Source organism: Schistocerca gregaria, chromosome 9 (assembly GCF_023897955.1).
Source record: "Schistocerca gregaria isolate iqSchGreg1 chromosome 9, iqSchGreg1.2, whole genome shotgun sequence".
Classification (NCBI taxonomy): Eukaryota; Metazoa; Arthropoda; class Insecta; order Orthoptera; family Acrididae; genus Schistocerca; species Schistocerca gregaria.
Window position 1 is genome coordinate 141,839,974 of NC_064928.1, and position 17,427 is coordinate 141,857,400.

The 17,427-nt window shown below is 41.2% G+C and overlaps 1 protein-coding gene across 2 annotated transcripts in view; it reads left to right on the forward strand.

Moving 5' to 3' along the window:
- Positions 1–17,427, forward strand: part of LOC126291710 (uncharacterized) — a 327,921-nt gene that overhangs the window by 62,947 nt on the left and 247,547 nt on the right. For both annotated transcript variants that reach the window (XM_049985366.1, XM_049985367.1), the window contains exons 2-3: positions 13,298–13,376; positions 15,660–15,796. In XM_049985366.1, coding sequence (XP_049841323.1) covers positions 15,686–15,796 — 111 coding nt within the window. In that variant the 5' untranslated portion in view covers positions 13,298–13,376; positions 15,660–15,685. The remainder of the gene's footprint in view (positions 1–13,297; positions 13,377–15,659; positions 15,797–17,427) is intronic.

The following is a 17,427-nucleotide window of genomic DNA, read 5'->3' on the forward strand; positions in this document are numbered from 1 at the left end:
TTACATAGAACAGAAATATCGGACCTATGATGTTGTCTGTGATGTGCCTATATAATTCAAGAGTTGTGGTAGACGGCAGCATGAGATTGTCAGGATCAGTAAATAATGCCCTTGAATATCTGAAACTAACCTTTACAAATAGCTTCAGGTACATGAATATGTCACTCACTTTACCAAAAGAAATAACTTCCATAATAAAATCTTTAGAAACAAAGAATTCTAGTGGTTATGATGAAATATCAACAGAGTTAATTAAGGCATGTTCTTGTGAGTCTAGTACAATTCTAAGTTACTTGTGTAACCAGTCAGTTATAACAGTGACATTTCCTGCCTGACTAAAATATGCAGATGTTAAGCCTCTATTCAAGAAATGGGATAAAGAGATACCATCAAACTACAGACCGATTTCACTTTTGCCAGCCTTCTCAAAAATTTTAGAAAAAGTAATGTACTGGCAGCTTTTCAACCATCTGACCACAAATAACATATTATCAAGATTTCTGAAAGGTTCTGATATCAAGAAGGGTATTTACACCTACAGTTAAAATGTACTTAATTCATTAAATAACAAGTTACAAGCAGCAGGTATTTTCTGTGATTTGTCAAAGGCATTTGATCGTGTGAACCACAACATCCTTTTAAATAAATTATAATTCTATGGTGTCACGGGCAGTGGTGCAAAATGGTTCAAGTCATACATTGCTAACAGGAAACAAAGGGTGTCAGTCCAAGGGACTAGTGAATTAAGTCATCAGTCATCATCAGAATGAGAAGAAATTACATGTGGTGTCTCACAAGGATCCATCTTAGGGCCATTGCCTTTACTTGTGTACATTAATGATCTCTCATCAGTTTACACTGCCAGAAGCTGAGTTCATTTTGTTTGCAGATGACACAAGTATTGCAATAAATAGTATGTTGAGTGTAGTTCTAGAAAGATCTGCTAATGATATTTTCATGGATATTAATAAATGGTTTAAAGCCAACTCACTGACATTAAACTTCGGAAAGACTCACTACATGCAATTCAGAACCTGTAAGCAGCTTCCACCCAGCATAAAGTATGAAGAAGAGCAGATAGAAGAGGTTGACAGTCTTAAATTCCTGTGATTACAACTTGATAATAAATTCAGTTGGGAGGAACACACCACAGAATTGCAGAAATGCCTTAACAAATCTGTATTTGCAATTCGACTGTTAGCAGACATAGGCGACATAAAAATGAAAAAGCTTGCATACTTTGCCTACTTTCATTCCATAATGTCATATGGTATAATATTTTGAGGTAACTCTTCAAGTCAAACAAAAGCTTTCAGAGTCCAAAAGTGTGTAATATGTATTATTTGTGAAGTAAATTCACAGACGTCCTGTAGAAACCTCTTCAAAGAACTGGGTATACTAACTACTGTCTCTCAGTATATTTACTCTTTAATGAAATATGTCCTAAATAATATATCTCTTTTTTCCAACAAACAGCTCAGCTCATACATACAATACCTGGAACAAAAATGATCTGCACAAGGACTTAAAAGCACTTACTTTAGTTCAAAAAGGGGTCCACTACTCAGGAACACTCATCTTCAATAATTTGCCAGCAAACATAAAAAATTTAGTTACAAATAAAGATCAGTTTAACAGGAGCCTGAAAGACTTACTAGTGGCCAAGTCCTTCTACTCCATTGACGAATTTTTTAATAGAAACAAATTATGGTTGTATATATTCATACTATTAGTATTGTTATTCAGCTTTTTGGAAAGAAAAAAAAATTGACATGTTCCACATCCATGAGAATCTCCTCAGCACGGATCTATGGAGCAAAAAAATAATCTAATCTAATCTCTCTAATGAAGTCCTGAGGCATTACTGGGCCTGTGCTGGTGGCTTGTGACAGGTGAAGACCAGGACGAACTGGGCCAGGTCTGCCGAAGTGGAGTGCTGGGACAAAATGACTGGTACTTCCAACTGACGGCACTCAGATGAACTGCTGATGTGGCTGTACAGAACTGCTGGTACTGCTGACTTGAGGCATAGAGCATTACTAGACTTCGCATTGTCTAGCAATGTCCTAAATAATCACGTGGGCAGATATCCGTGTGACGTTGTGAGGGCACGTGACCTAATGTAGCAAAATAGTGTCCTCCCAACATCACTCTCTCCTGTGATAGGCATGCTACCAGTCAGGAAGAGTGGCACCATCAGACACGTGAGGCAATGTGTAATTCCATACAAGTCAATATCTCAGTGTTGATGAAGCCCGTGTCTGACTGGCAGGGCAGCTGCCCACACAATCTGCCCGGAGTGCAGAGAAAATAACCACTAGGTGGATATGATGTCCCTCCCCCTTTAAAAAATGGTTCTATCACCTCAGAGATACGGCATATTAATGGGGAAGGCCATTTACCACCAGCACTGACTATCCGGGAAACTGGAACCATCAACAACACAGTCAGCAAAAAGAAAATATGTGTTTGGGAATCAACCAAAGAAATACAATATCAGAACCGTGCATTCCTTGCACACACAACTGGACCAAAAACGCTATGTGTATATAAGAATATTGGAAAGTACATACCCACTGAATAAGAAAGCAAGAGACAACTAGCAGAACTGCTGAACGTGCTGTGTGGAACTTGTGAGAATAGTGTGGAAACTTTGCAAAAGCTCAGTACCAGGCACATGAAACTACTGAGATAAACCAGTAATTGACACAAGAAATGATCCCAACAAAACAAGCCAACACCACGTTACTAGAGGAGACTGAAATGCACGCGTTTTAGCGCACGCAGGCTGGCGTGAAGAGGGAAGAACTATACTGACGTGAGGTCTGGAACATGACAAGGAATGAGAATTCAGAAAGCGGACATAATTAGTTTCATACTTAACCTTAATCCATTAATGAGGAACATCACTCTTGATGGTACATGATTCACAATATTATCTGTTCAGAATACATTCTTGAAGAATATGGCGCCTTGCTAGGTCGTTGCAAATGACGTAGCTGAAGGTTATGCTAAACTGTCGTCTCTGCATCTGTAGACAGTGAACCATCGCTAGCAAGGTCGGCTGTACAACTGGGGCGAGTGTTAGAGAGTCTCTCTAGACTAGACCTGCCGTATGGCGGCGCTCAGTCTGCAATCACTGATAGTGGCGACACGCGGGTCTAACGTATACTAACGGACTGCGGTCAATTTAAAGGCTACCACCTAGCAAGTGTGGTGTCTGGCAGTGACACCACACATGCCATGGCCATTTAGGGAAATGGTGACTTCTCTCCACTGCAGGCAGTGACGGGGAAGGGTATGGCGTTGGTGGGGCTTGCGGCAAAACTTGTAAGAAGGCGTATTCCGGGACCTGGCGCAACACACAGTGGAATCGGTGGTGCCAGCGTGAACAGTGAAACAGGTGGTTGGTCTGGCAACAACAAGAACCAGAGCGGCTGCATCGACACTATCGGGAATGACTGGCCTGGCCACAATGGCAGCAGCAGCAAGAGGACTGGCCGTGGCAGGGCCAGCATTGAACAATCTGATGAAACAGCTGGCATCAGCATCGACAGGTCTGGCTGGAACAGGGTTGGCAATGATGCAGGAGTCTGTCAGGACAGGCTCAACAGTGAACAGACAAATGAAAAGATGGATGTCATTGCAGACAGACTTGGTGACAACGAGAGGGCCCGATAGGACAGGGCCAGTGACATCCAGACCACTGCAGACAGGCTTGGCAACAACACAAGGGTCGACCACGGCAGGGACAGTGCTGACAGGAGTGCCCCTGGTGATAAGAGAGTCAGTTGCTGATGCCGTCACAGTCGTGGGCTGGGTCGAGAGTAGTGGTATTGCTGCCATAGAACTCTGAGAACTATACGTGGAGTGCCATATGGCACAACATCAACATTCTTAATAACCTGACTGAAGGAGCCCAGCTTGCCATGCACATGACTTATTGACGCCCTGTTTGGACTCTGTTTTTGAACAAACTCACTTGTACATTATGAAAAAGACTGAACACATTACATAAGGATGTGGCACGCATATTGCTCACCCAGAGGTGACTGACATGATGAAAATGTACATTTAACCATTCCACCAATAAATCATAGTCTAGTTCTCCACGTGTGAATCAGGGAAAAACTGACAACAAATACAAAAAATTCCTGTAACTGTGCTGGCCAGAAAACGAGCATTGTGTTGCATAACTTTGATGCCGTAAGCCGTGAAATGCAACTCCAGCTGTTCACAGTACCGGTCTCAGTCTTCTTTCTGCCTGTCAAACACTCTAAAAGGTAGTGTAGATGTGGTAGTGGTGTAGCCAAAACCTGAGTGAGCTGAGTTACATTCTTTAACAACTTCTGAGTTTGCTGGTTCTGCCAGTGAACAACTTTAGATACTAACAGCTCTGACAATGAGCCAGACATTATGATGCACTTGTAATCATAAACTGTGTGTGAGAGCACCTCCAGCAATTGAGAAACTTTAACTCTTCAAAAATGAAAACAATGTAGACTAGCGTCGGGCATCAGAATTCACACTGGTACATATGCTAATTATGTGAACTATGCAGAAAGGACTGCATCTGACATTAAAATGTTCCCAGGTGGAAGAATCATGAATGTGAAAAAGACTGCCCTCTGACTGGGGGGAACAGAACAGGTGGACAAAAAAATACTATCTCAGCAACACAAATTAGCATGCTATGAACAATGTCAAAACATAAGCTGCTCTGGCAAACAATCCAATACACAAAAAATACTCTGAAACCAGATAAAGAAAGAATGCTGCAACACGAACCTTTGAGAGGCGATAATGACAGACTGTACTTTACCTTATTGCCATAGAAGTATGACAGGTGGGAGTAGAGAAGACAACAGAAACATCATACTTTAATACATGTGCACATACACTCATCGTCACTGATGTATTGTAGATGAGAGGAGAGAAAACGAGGTCAGATACACATGTCCCGCGCGGGAGAGACAGATGTCTTGCCAATGAAGATTGGCAGATAATAACACTGAAAAGACTTTTGATCTCATCGCCATTCACAAATAACTCATACTGAGGAATGATCAAAGACACTTTATAAGAATAACTGTTCATTAACAAAATCAAAACTCAGTTATGATGTCTTTGGATGAATAACACTGAAAAGACTTTTGATCTCATCGCCATTCACAAATAATTCATACTGAGGAATGATCAAAGACACTTTATAAGAATAACTGTTCATTAACAAAATCGAAACTCAGTTATGATGTCTTTGGATGAATACCCACACAACTAAATACAACATAAATGCCTCCCTTGTAACATCTGTGACATGCCTACATGACAAACCTCAGAGACTTGGCAGGTAGTGGCATGAAGTCCTGGGATGTTAGTGGGCCACTACTACCAGCATGTGATGGCTGACTTACAGCCAGTGCTTACTGAGATGCACTGGACTCTGCCCCTGTGGAGTGCTGACACAAAGCTTCCAGCACTGTCGACTTGTAACACTTGAGACTGAATTGCTCACATGGCCAGATGGAGCTGCCAGTACTGCCAACTTGAGGTGTAGGGCATAACTGACTTGGCACGGTCTGGAAGTGATCTAAATAGTCGGGGACAGTACATGGCAGTATGAGGGCACGTGAATTGGTGTAGCAAATTAGTGCCCTGCCAACAGGAACGCTGCCCGTAGGTGGGGTTGGCGCCCCCAGACGCTATAGAGGTGACATGTAACACCGAGGTAACAGCCCAAGCCATACGAGGAACGTATCTTGGTGTTTATGAGAGCAATTTACTCATGTTCTACCAGCAGGGCAGCTGACTGCACGGCCTTCCTGGTGTGCAGAGGAATTGACTACCTGGGGGATGCAATAATATCGCCTATCTGAAATGTTGCAGTGTCTCCAGGACTATTTCACATGTACCTTTCATGTTTCTTAAATCAGGTGCAATAGTTCAATTTTGCTTTGTACAAAATTCTGCTAGATGGCTGTCCCTTTCATTACTTTGTAATCAGTATTGTCCTGAGATTTTGCATTCTCTCATTTTCTCCACTATCCAGTCCTCCACCATAATTAAATTCAGTGGAAGAAATTTTATTTGCATGGCTGCATGCCTGAAATATAATGGACTATACATAATTAAATTATTTTCTCAATTAACAATCTGAATAATTTTTTTTATCTTGTCAGACTTCTTTTAGATTTCTTCATATTTGGTGCTAACAGGCACATAATCTTGTACTACCGTAGAGAGCATTGCAATGAAAATAATCAATTTTTGACAATATAATGTAATTGGATAGGTAAAAAACTCTACTCATCAAGTGCTGGCAGGAAAACACACACATAAAAGGAGATTATAATTATGCAAGCTTTCAGAGCCAGTGACTCCTCCAACCACCTATACAAGCCCTGTAATTGGCAAAACATATACTATCAAACAGAAAGACATATGTGAAATGACATGTCAAATACCAGGTGTAAACACTGTTTGGCCTTTTACATCTGTATGATACCACCAAGTTATTACTTAGAATGAATCACGTAGGCAAAGGGTATAATATCCTGTTGCAGAGTGCACTCTACAACATGACAGTCATGGCCTCAGTGCCTGTTTCACCACACGTGCCAGCTAGATTCCTTTCCCAGACACCAGTTCCTCAGAACTCCACAGGTGGGGACTAGCACCACAACATATCTTTGGTTCTTGCCACCACCTGACCTTAATTTATGTTAATTTCTTCCATCTCAGCATTTCTTCAGAGTGACTGCTCTTCTCTTCACTCCATTGTAATTTTCTGACCTGCCTATTTTTCGCCGTCTCCCTCCCACCTCTGTTATGTACAATGCACTTTGCTTTTCACTCTTATAATCTCATGCACAATATTTTAGCTGTAATTTCTGTCTTGCATATTAACCCTTTCTTCCTCCTTTATGCTCTCAGGTTTTCAAATCTTGTCCATTGCAGTCTCCAACAATCATCTTTCCTTCTCATCCCATCCAATAAGTCGTCCCTGGCGTGCAGTTCTGCGTGACTGTTTTGAAATCCACCCCTTTTCATAAGCTTGTCCAGCCCTTTCCCTTCACCCCTCTTTCTTCTCATTCAACCCTTCTGCCAGAAGAAGGAGCCATTGGCTCCAAAAGCTTGCACAAGTATAACATTCTTTTATGTGTGTGTTCTCCTGCTGCCGCTGGGTAAATAGATTTTTTTTATCTATCCAGTTACATTATATTACAGTGAGTGCTGGCTTTATGTATATGTTGGCTACTGTAATTTTTCACTATGCTATTCATAGTCGCTCATCTGGAGTCCAGTTTTCTTGTTCATTATTAGACCATCTTGTGCATTACACCTATTTGATTTTGTTTTTACAAACCTCTTTCAGTTGACTAGAAGGCTTGTCTTTTATGCTATTGCACTTCACTAATTCTATCTCACTTCAAACAACTCATTTCTCATTTCTTGCACCTACCTACACATTAAGGAATCTACTATTCCATGATCTGACCTGTAGACTTCCGTATTTGTCTTTCCTGATGACTTCGAGAGCTGTGAATTAGAGACTGTTTTACCAAAGAGGATGTCATCATCATTAAGCCATTCAGTAGAGCTGCATATCATTTTGAAATATAATAGCTGTAGTTTGCCCTTGCTTTCAGCTGTTCACAGTACCAACACAGCAAAGCAATGTTGGCTAGTGTGACAAGGCCAGAGCAATCAGTTATGCGGACTGTTACTCCAGCAACTACTGAAAATGCTGCTGCTCCTCTTGAGGGACCACAGATTAGACTGCCCTCTGCACAGATACCCCTCCAGTGTGGTTGCACCTTAAGTATGGCTCATGTGTTTCAGTAAGGCATGCAAGCCACCCCAGCTTCACGAAGTCCATTGTTGATGAGGGTTTTGTGAAATGTAATTAAGATTTTAGTGTAGTAGCCAAAACCAACTGCGGGAATGCCTGGGGCTGTGGATCGGAGCTGCCAGGCGGGGAAGCCACCGGCAGTGGAGCACTCACCACCGGGTAAACACAAGGACGAGTCGGATGACAGACTGACAACAACCAACTACGAGCGACACAACAAGGAAGAGACAAACAACAGAGGCTTGTAGAAACCACAACACCAAACACCAACAGTAAATCCACTCGGAACCAGAGCTAGGCAAATGTCAACAACGAGCAACGATCAATGACCAAAACGAGTACCAGAGCGAGTACCAGACTGACTGGACTAGGGCAGAGCGGGTCCCTATATACCAAACCGGAGGGAGTGGCTATTGGCCACGGTCTGCATGTGGTGTAGCGGTGGCTCCCTCGCTGCGTGAGAGCCGCAGCGTGGAAGAGCCACCGCGGACGCCGAGCCCTCTATGGGCTGACCACGTCCATTTGTTCTGGCGCGTGTTCAGCTTCTGCGGCGGGAGGTACTAGATTTAGCATCAAGCAAAAAATGAGGACAGACAGCCACTCATCTACTGATAAACATTGGGCAGCAATTGTGTGAATTTAAGGCCTAGAAATGTCCATTACTTCTCAGCTTCTCACTTTTCTTGTAGTTTTAGTGCCTCTCTCTCTCTCTCTCTCTCTCTCTCTCTCTCACTCTCTCTCTCTCTCTCTCTCTCTCTCTCTCTCTCTCTCTCTCTGTACAAGCAGTGTGGAATGTGGCAGAGAGGAGACGGGCAATCTTGTGACAGTTAGGCAACAAAAATGTACCAATGAATCCCCTTCCACCCCGTTTCACCTTCTTCTTTTTTTTCTTTCTCCCTCACACTCCCCCCACTCCCCCTCACCCCTCCAGCAAGTTTGTGTTTTTTACCATTACCATATTAACACACATTGTGCCACTTGTTGGCACAGTTATATTCCCCATCTCCCATCCCATCATCCCATACAACCATACTCCTGCCATGGAGTGAGAGTTTGGATGCAGATTTCTCATTTTTTTGTTTTCATCCTAGTGTTTTCATTACTGTAATAACTGCAGTAATCCTATCAGTACATATTGGCAATATTGTGAAAAGGCTAGATTGCTACTCAGCACATACTGGGGATGTTGAGTTGCAGACAGGCACAGCTTCTCCCCCAATCACTTCACCTGGTCGTCCTTGACAAGCCACCACCCTTGATGTTGACCTCCAATTCGAAGATGATTACATAAGTACCTCCGTTCATATCGAACTTATCCACCACTAGCAACACCTGTCCTTTGACAGCTGCTACCCAATCCATATCAAGAAGTACCTTCTATAAAACGTAGCCACCCATGATGACTACATCTGTAGTGACAAGCAGTCCCTCTCAAAACGTACCAGGGTCTCACTGAGGTCTTCACAGACTGAAATTACCCAAACCTTGAACAGAAACAGATTTTGCGTGCCTTATCTCTCCAGTCACCCACCACATCCCAAAGTTACATAGTCTGGCCACAAAGGAGCATTTTCGTCATGACTCAGTGCCACCCAGGACTGGAGCAACTGAATCACATTCTGTGCCAGAGTCTCAACTACATCTCGTCATGCCCTGAAATGAGGAATGTCTGCTTCACTATCCTTCCCACCCCTCCTACAGTCTGCCAGCCAACAAACCTACCCAATAACCTCATCTGTTCCTACTCGACCCCCGCTACCAACCTTTTGTCTCGTGGTTCATATTCATATCCCTGTAACAGACCTAGGTGGAAGACCTGCCCCATACATTTTCCCACCACCGCGTACTCAAGTCCGGTCGCAGGCAACATCTGTCCCATCAAAGGCAGGGATATCTGTAAAACCAATCATGTGCTCTACAAGCTAAGCTGCAAACACTGTACTTCATTCTACATGGGCATGACAACCAACATGCAGTCTATCCACATGACTGGCCATCAACAGCCTGTGGCCAAGAAATAGCTGTACCACCCTGCTGCTGAGCATGCTGTGCAACACAACATTCTTCATTTCAATGAGTGCTTCATAGCCTGTGGCATCTGGATCCTTCCTACCAATACCAGCTTTTCTCAGTTGCACAGGTGGAAATCTACCTACAATATATCATACATTTCCATAGCCCTCCTGGCCTCAACCTTCATTAGTCACTGTTCTTCACCTACCTATCCCCTTCTTTCTTCCCACTCCATCACTAAACAGCCCTCTGTTTCACTAATTCACCCACAGTCTTTTTACTTCTCTTCTGTTCCACTGATGCTTTTCAGTTACAGGCTACATGTCCTGTGGATACATATTATGTGACTTTAATGTAGTGGTTTCCATTGTCTCCTGCATCCTCAGGCCATTGATCACTGTTGCCCACTAGGGGCAGTTTCCCGCCTCAAGTGCACAAGGGTCCCCTGAACCTCTGTCTTCTCCTCTGCCCCCTTTGTTAAGATCGTTGGCAGAACTAAGATGACTTATTATGCCGGAAATCTTCAGCTACCATTACCGATGATTTTTTAAATTCAAATCTAAGCAGTGACAGCGTTCAGACCTGAAGCTGAGGACATTGTGATTAAAATCAAGGATGCCACCCCTAGACCACAGGTGCTAACAATGACACACTGTTCATAAAAAGATGTGCGAATATTTAGTCAGATCTGGCTAAGTGTTCAAAGGGATACTAAAATTGGTTACTTGCTTTACATGTTCAGAAATGTAAAATTGTCCACTTCACAAAACAAAGAAGTACTATCCAATGACCAGAATGTGTCGCATTGGAATATTATTAAAAATCTTGCGTGTAACATTTTTTAGAGATATAAATGGAATGACATAGGCATAGTCATACATAAAACAGATGACTCTTCAGTTCATTGTCAGTGTACTGGGAAATGCAGTCAGTCTTCAAAGGGGATGACAGTCATGGATTTGTCTGACTGATGGCTGAGTGTCACACAAATGCTGAACAACTTGAGTTGGGAGACTCTTGCAGACAGGCACAAACTATCCCACCAGAGCCTCCTTACAAAATTTCAAGAACCAACATGAATTGAAAAATCTAGGTATTTGTTTTCAGCTCCTTACATATAAATCCAGTAAGAAACATGAAAAGAAAATTAGACTAATTACATCATGCACAGAGTAATTTAAGCACTCATTCTTCCTATGCTCCTTGCGTGATTGGAATGGTAAAAAAATCGTAATATGTGGTATTTGCATTGCATTTCACAATCGTTTGCTTGGTAGGTGTGTAGATGTAGATATAGATCAATAATTTTTATTCTCTACCATAAAGTGTCTTTAGTCTGCTACAGTCAGAAAAACAAATACATTCCCAAAGCCATTACTACCTGCCTGAAGGCAATTTTTGATGAAAAGAGAGTAAGACTGAAATTCTGCATTAAACTGTAATTTATCAGTGCAGAAGATGCCACATTCTTATTTGGTATTTCAGTGAAGTAAGTGCTAGCAGAATATAAATAATTTATGAGTAAAGGAGACAATGCACCTGATAATAGGACCATTGATTCATCGACAAAACTGAACTAGCTTTCAGACATATCCTTTAATGAGCTGGAATATTCTATCTCTCTCTCTCTCTCTCTCTCTCTCTCTCTCTCTCTCTCTCCTACTATTTTGTGAGTTGTTCCCTTTACACCTGATCTGTCATTTTGATAACAGTCTGCCTTAAATAAAGAAAGTAAACCTTTAGTCAAACACAGGACCCATGTTTGGATTTGAAACTGTTCTAGATTATCCTTATTATATTTACTGTGGTTTCCATAAATGAATTAAGACCAGTGCTAAGTGGGATTCCTTTAGCCACACAATAGCTAATTCTTTTTGATGCCCTTTTGAATTCAGTTTGTAACCCAGTCAAAATGACATCATTTCAGTCAGTCACTGAACCCTCCATGAAAAAATACAGCAAGACGAAGTGAAATAAGTTAAGCCTGCCCAGCTAGTTTACATACTAGTACAGACACAGCAAAATGGGTTATGGGTATGTGTTGAACTATAGTGATATCTACACCGAAGAGCCAAGGAGACTGTTACACCTGCCTAATATGGTGCAGGGCACCTGAGAGCACAAAGAGGTGCTGCTTCACGATGTGGCATGGACCTGACTAATGTCTGAAGTTGTGCTGGAGGGAATTGACACCATAAATCCTGCAGGGCTGTCCACAAAGCTGTTAAGAGTACAAGGGGGTGGAGATCTCTTCTGAACAGCATATTGCAAGACTTCCCAGATATGCTCAATAATGTTCATGTCTGGGGGGTTTGGTGGCCAGCAGAAGTGTTTAAACTCAGAAAAGTATTCCTGGAGCCACTCTGTAGCAATTCTGGATGTGTGGGGTGTCACATTGTCCAGCCGGAATTGCTCAAGTCTGTCGGAATGCAAAATGGACACGAATGGATGTAGGTGATCAGACAGGATACTTATGCACCTGTCACCTGTTACAGTTGTATCTAGATGTATCAGGAGTCCCATATCACTCCAACTGCACGTGTCCCACACCATTACAGAGCTTCCACCAGCTTTAACAGTCCCCTTCTGATTTGTAAGGTCTACGGATTCGCAAGATTGTCTCCATACCCATACACACCCATTCACTCAATACAATGTGAAATGAGCCTCTTTGACCAGGCAACATGTTTTCAGTCCAGTGTCGGTGATGGCAGGCCCAGGCAAGGCGTAAACCTTTGTGTCATGCAGTCATCAATGGTACACGAGTGAGCCTACGGCTCTGAAAGCCCATATCAATGATGTTTCATTGAATGATTCATGTGCTGACACTTGTTGATGGCCCAGCAGTGAAATATGCAGCAATTTGCAGAAGTGTTGCACTTCTGTCATGTTGACTGATCCTCAGCAGTCATTGTTGGTCCCATTTTTGCAGGATCTTTTTCCGTCTGTAGTTATGTTAAAGATCTTACATTTTACCTGATTTCTGATTTTCATGGTACATTCGTGAAATGGTTGTACAGGGAAATCCCCACTTCTTCGCTACCTCAGAGGTGCTGTGTCCCATTGCTCCTGCACTGACTATAACACCACATTTGCATTCACTTAAATATTGATAAGCTGCCATTGTAGCAGCACTAACCAATCTAACAACTGTGTCAGACACTTGTCATCTTATATAGACGTTGCCATCAGCAGCGCTGTATTCTGCCAGTTTACATATCTCTGTATTTGAATATGCATACCTAAACCAGTTCCTTTGCTACTTCAGTGTAGCTTCTAACCAAAACACAGATTACTTTATTTTTGTGAACTCCTTAGAGTAGTTTCATATAGAAAAGGGAAACAGTCACATTCTTATGCTAAATTATGTTATAATGTCAACGTTTGGGAAAAAAAGATTCTGTTTAAGTTTTAAACTGACTCATGTTTCAGGATTACATCCAGTGCCCCAACGGTAGCTGTCTCCTCTCACTCACAGACTGTGCAGACCCACAGGATCTATAAACAATTGGTGAGCTATAAAACTATTGCTTCCTTAAGTAACTTCCAAAGCACTGTAATATGAAAAACTGATTTATGTGAAGCATACAGTTATTAACTGTATTTTTAAACTTGCTTTCAAGTCTAATAATTACAGCACAGACCATATTAACTCATTTATGAAGTAGAACAGATAGTAATACTGCTAAATAGAACTGATTAGGCTACCAAATTTAAGTCATTTGTGCATGGTTTTTATCTCTGGGTATTTAGAGACTTGGACAAGTTGTGATAAGAAAGTAATGAGAATTTTTTAATTTTACGGGCTTTACACATCTGATTTTCAATATTTTTTGTCTTGTTGGTACATATGTTCCTATCGTATGCTTGCATTTTCAGTTGTTTTGAATATTTAATTAGTTGTTGACAGTGGAAAAGGTTGTACATGTTTTCAGGTGCTTGACAAACCCTTAGTTTTGAAAGAAAATGGATCAAAGAATTTGCATTAAATTCTCCTTGAAAAATGAGTATGAGTAACACAAGGGTTTCCTATGAGTATAAATATGTTATAGAGGGTCAAACCATGGACCTTGCCATTGGTGGGGAGGCTTGCGTGCCTCAGCGAACAGATGGCCATACCATAGGTGCAACCATAACGGAGGGGTATCTGTTGAGAGGTCAGACAAACATGTGGTTCCTGAAGAGGGGCAGCAGCCTTTTCAGTAGTTGCAGGGGCAACAGTCTGGATGATTGACTGATCTGGCCTTGCAACATTAACCAAAACGGCCTTGCTGTGCTGGTACTGCGAATGGCTGAAAGCAAGGGGAAACTACAGCCGTAATTTTTCCCGAGGACATGCAGCTTTACAACATAGAGGGTCAAGGAGACCGTAAAGATGGTGGCCACCCTGGATGCCCTAGCACGTTATCAAGATACTGTGGAAGAAGTAAAGGAAATGGTACTGGAAAATCCCCAATTCATCATCTGAGAGGTTGCTGGTGATGTGGACCTATCCTCTGGCTCATGGCAAGCAATATTTTTGGATTTTTTGAGCACGAAACATGTAGCAGCTAAGTTTGTTGTGATACTGTTGAAATTTGACCGAAAACAGTGTTGTGTAGACATCGCTGAGGAATTGCTGAATGAAGTCAACAATGATCCAGAATTTCTAAAGAAGTTTATAACAGGTAACAAAACAAGCACAGCATTGAAACCAAGGCTCAACCATCCCAATGGGACTACTGAAGAAGCCAAGACTGAAAAAAAATTTGGTAATTTTGATCACATGTGTACGTTCTTCTCACCGTTTTGTTAGATTACAGTGGGCTACTGCATCATGAGGCCGGCCGTTGTGGCCGATCGGTTCTAGGCACTACAGTCTGGAACCATGCTACTGCTACGGGCACAGGTCCAAATCCTGCCTCGGGAATGGATGTGTGTTATGTCCTTAGGTTAGTTAGGTTTAAGTAGTTCAAAGTTCTAGGAGACTTATGACCCCAGATGTTAAGTCCCCTAGTGCTCAGAGCCGTTTGCATCATGAGTTCTTGCCTTATGGTCATATGGTCAATATGGAGTACCACCCGTAAGTCATGTGCCATTGTTGTTATATCCTCTTTAGTTTTGCCATTGTCAATTCTTTTGCTGTGCAAACAGCAAAACCCATCTACAACTTTTTGTGTCTCATGTTTCATAATGTAGTTGACTAAGATCATCTAATTTAATTGGTATAAACTCCAATACTCTCATTCTACTTTTGTAGATGTCCATTTGTATCGTCTTTTCAACAGTGTCCCTTTCATTCAGTTACTCTTCTAAGTCCACTGATTAATGACAATTTACAATAGTATCACCAAACCCCAAAGTTCTCTTAATGACAATTTACAATAGTATCACCAAACCCCAAAGTTCTCTTTTCAACACTGTTCCTTTCACTCAGCTACTCTTCTAAGTCCACTGAATAATGACAGTTTACAATAGTATCACCAAACCCCAAAGTTTTTCTATCTTCTCCCACAATTTTGATCTATTTTTCAAATGTCTACTTCCTAGCTTGCTCGATGTATGGATGGACTAAAACCTTGTCCTATTCCTTTTGCAATTAATGTTTGCCTTTCATGTTCTTTGACTCTTATAACTGCAGTCTCGTTTTTGCACAGTTTGTGTGTAATCTATGGTTCCCTGCATTTTATTCATGCTATCTACAGAATTTTGAAGAGTGTATACCGCTCAAAAATTGTCAAATCTTTGTCTGAGTTGATAAATCCTGTAAAGGTAGGCGCATGGTCTGATAATTATGAACTGCTATTGCTTCCAGCTATTGTGGCAGCGAACTGATCGAGCATGATGACTGCCTCAGTGTCAAGGGCGGATGCTGTGCAGAAAACACTCCTATGGTTTCGTGAGCATGGTGTTTCTGGAAGCTGCACTCCTATTCCAACAGAAATTCTTATGGTAAGAATCAACTCATTCATTTATTCACACATATTCTACTCCACAAATTCCCATATAACTGTTAATCTTCAAGGATATGGCAAACTGTGGTACCAGGATACCTATAGATAAAGAAAAACAACTGTGGTTGTCAAAGTTCCCCGTGAGAATGGTTGTGCATGTTATACAAGTCAGACCAAAAGAGTTTTCAAAAACACTTTTGGGAACATAATAATGCATTTAGACAATACCACTGTGACAAAAGGTCCACAGCCACAGACATACAGAACTCAGTTCACAAAATACATGAAATAGATAACCCTCAATGCCCTGTGCACCACAGTGTAGAGAAAGAAGCTCACTCTTCTAGAAGAACTAAAAATTTATCAAAGAAAATTTGAACAAAGTTAGGATGCTGAATTATGTAGCTACTACATTTTCCAGCAAATGTGCTTATACATATCTATTAAATTCTTAACCATTTTTACAAGGACCAAGAATGCAAGCTATATTTATTTATTAACTAGCTGTAAGTAGCCACTTCTTTCTTTTCCATATGTTTTCTGAATTGGGAGAAAAGCGAAAATAATCAGCCTATTTGCATAACAACTAACATACTCAAAATAGATTGTTAGGAAGTAAATTTGGTGTTTTGTATTTGGGTTCAAAGATGAACATGTTTTGTGGTTGTCCAACAAACTGCATATAGTAGTGTGTGTGAAAAACACGATTCTTTTAAATCCACCCCACAACATTAGAATGTTTGCCCTTGCACTTTTTTGATAGTCATACAGTAAGCAGTTTTTATCAGAAAATGGAGCCTTTTGAAGTTGAAATTAATTCAGATGTGTGGAATTGGTGATGTGAATACAGACTTGCCATTTTACTTTACTGTTAATTGTCTACTTATATTATTTTGTTTTGGAGCTGTTTCATGTGTACATACTGTGAACAATAAGCAAATTCAGGACTTCAGTTGAGAAATTTACACTTTTGCCTTGGTTCAACATTTTATCAGGAGGTTTAAACAATGTTTCACTTAATATTTGAGTGAATTAGTCTTTTTTTGTTTTAAATGTTTGCTCTCTCTTATGTTTCTGTCTGGAAGTAGGTGCACTAGTCCTCTGCACAACCCCTTGTTAAGCCAGTTTTGCCAGAGTGCTGGGCAATACAGTGCGGGTCATATACAAGTTGGGTTGTAGAACATTCAGGAATACTCTAGAAGTTTGGAAAACATTTGTTAACACTTAAAAATATGCATAAGAGCTTGAGAAAAATATAGAATAATCTTGAATCTTTTCCCTCAAAAAAATAAGTTGAGCCAAAAGAAAAAGAAACTGTCCTGGTGACAATGACAATGTGATGCTCTTCAGACATTGGTGTCTCCACAGTGGCAACAGTAACCACTGCACAACCTTTGTAGCAGACAATAGGGAAACTTAGGGTAGTGTCAGCCATAAAAATCATTGACTGACGGTGTGTCATTTTGACAGCATGGTCAACTACACACACAAACCCAGTAATTCTTATAAATATACCAGCTGTGCTCATTCACACTTTGCTGTTGCTCACATCTGCTTAAATGGAAAGGAAAGAAAAGAGAAAGCACACCTTTATAATGTGTGTGGGAATTGGATATACATCCTAATCTT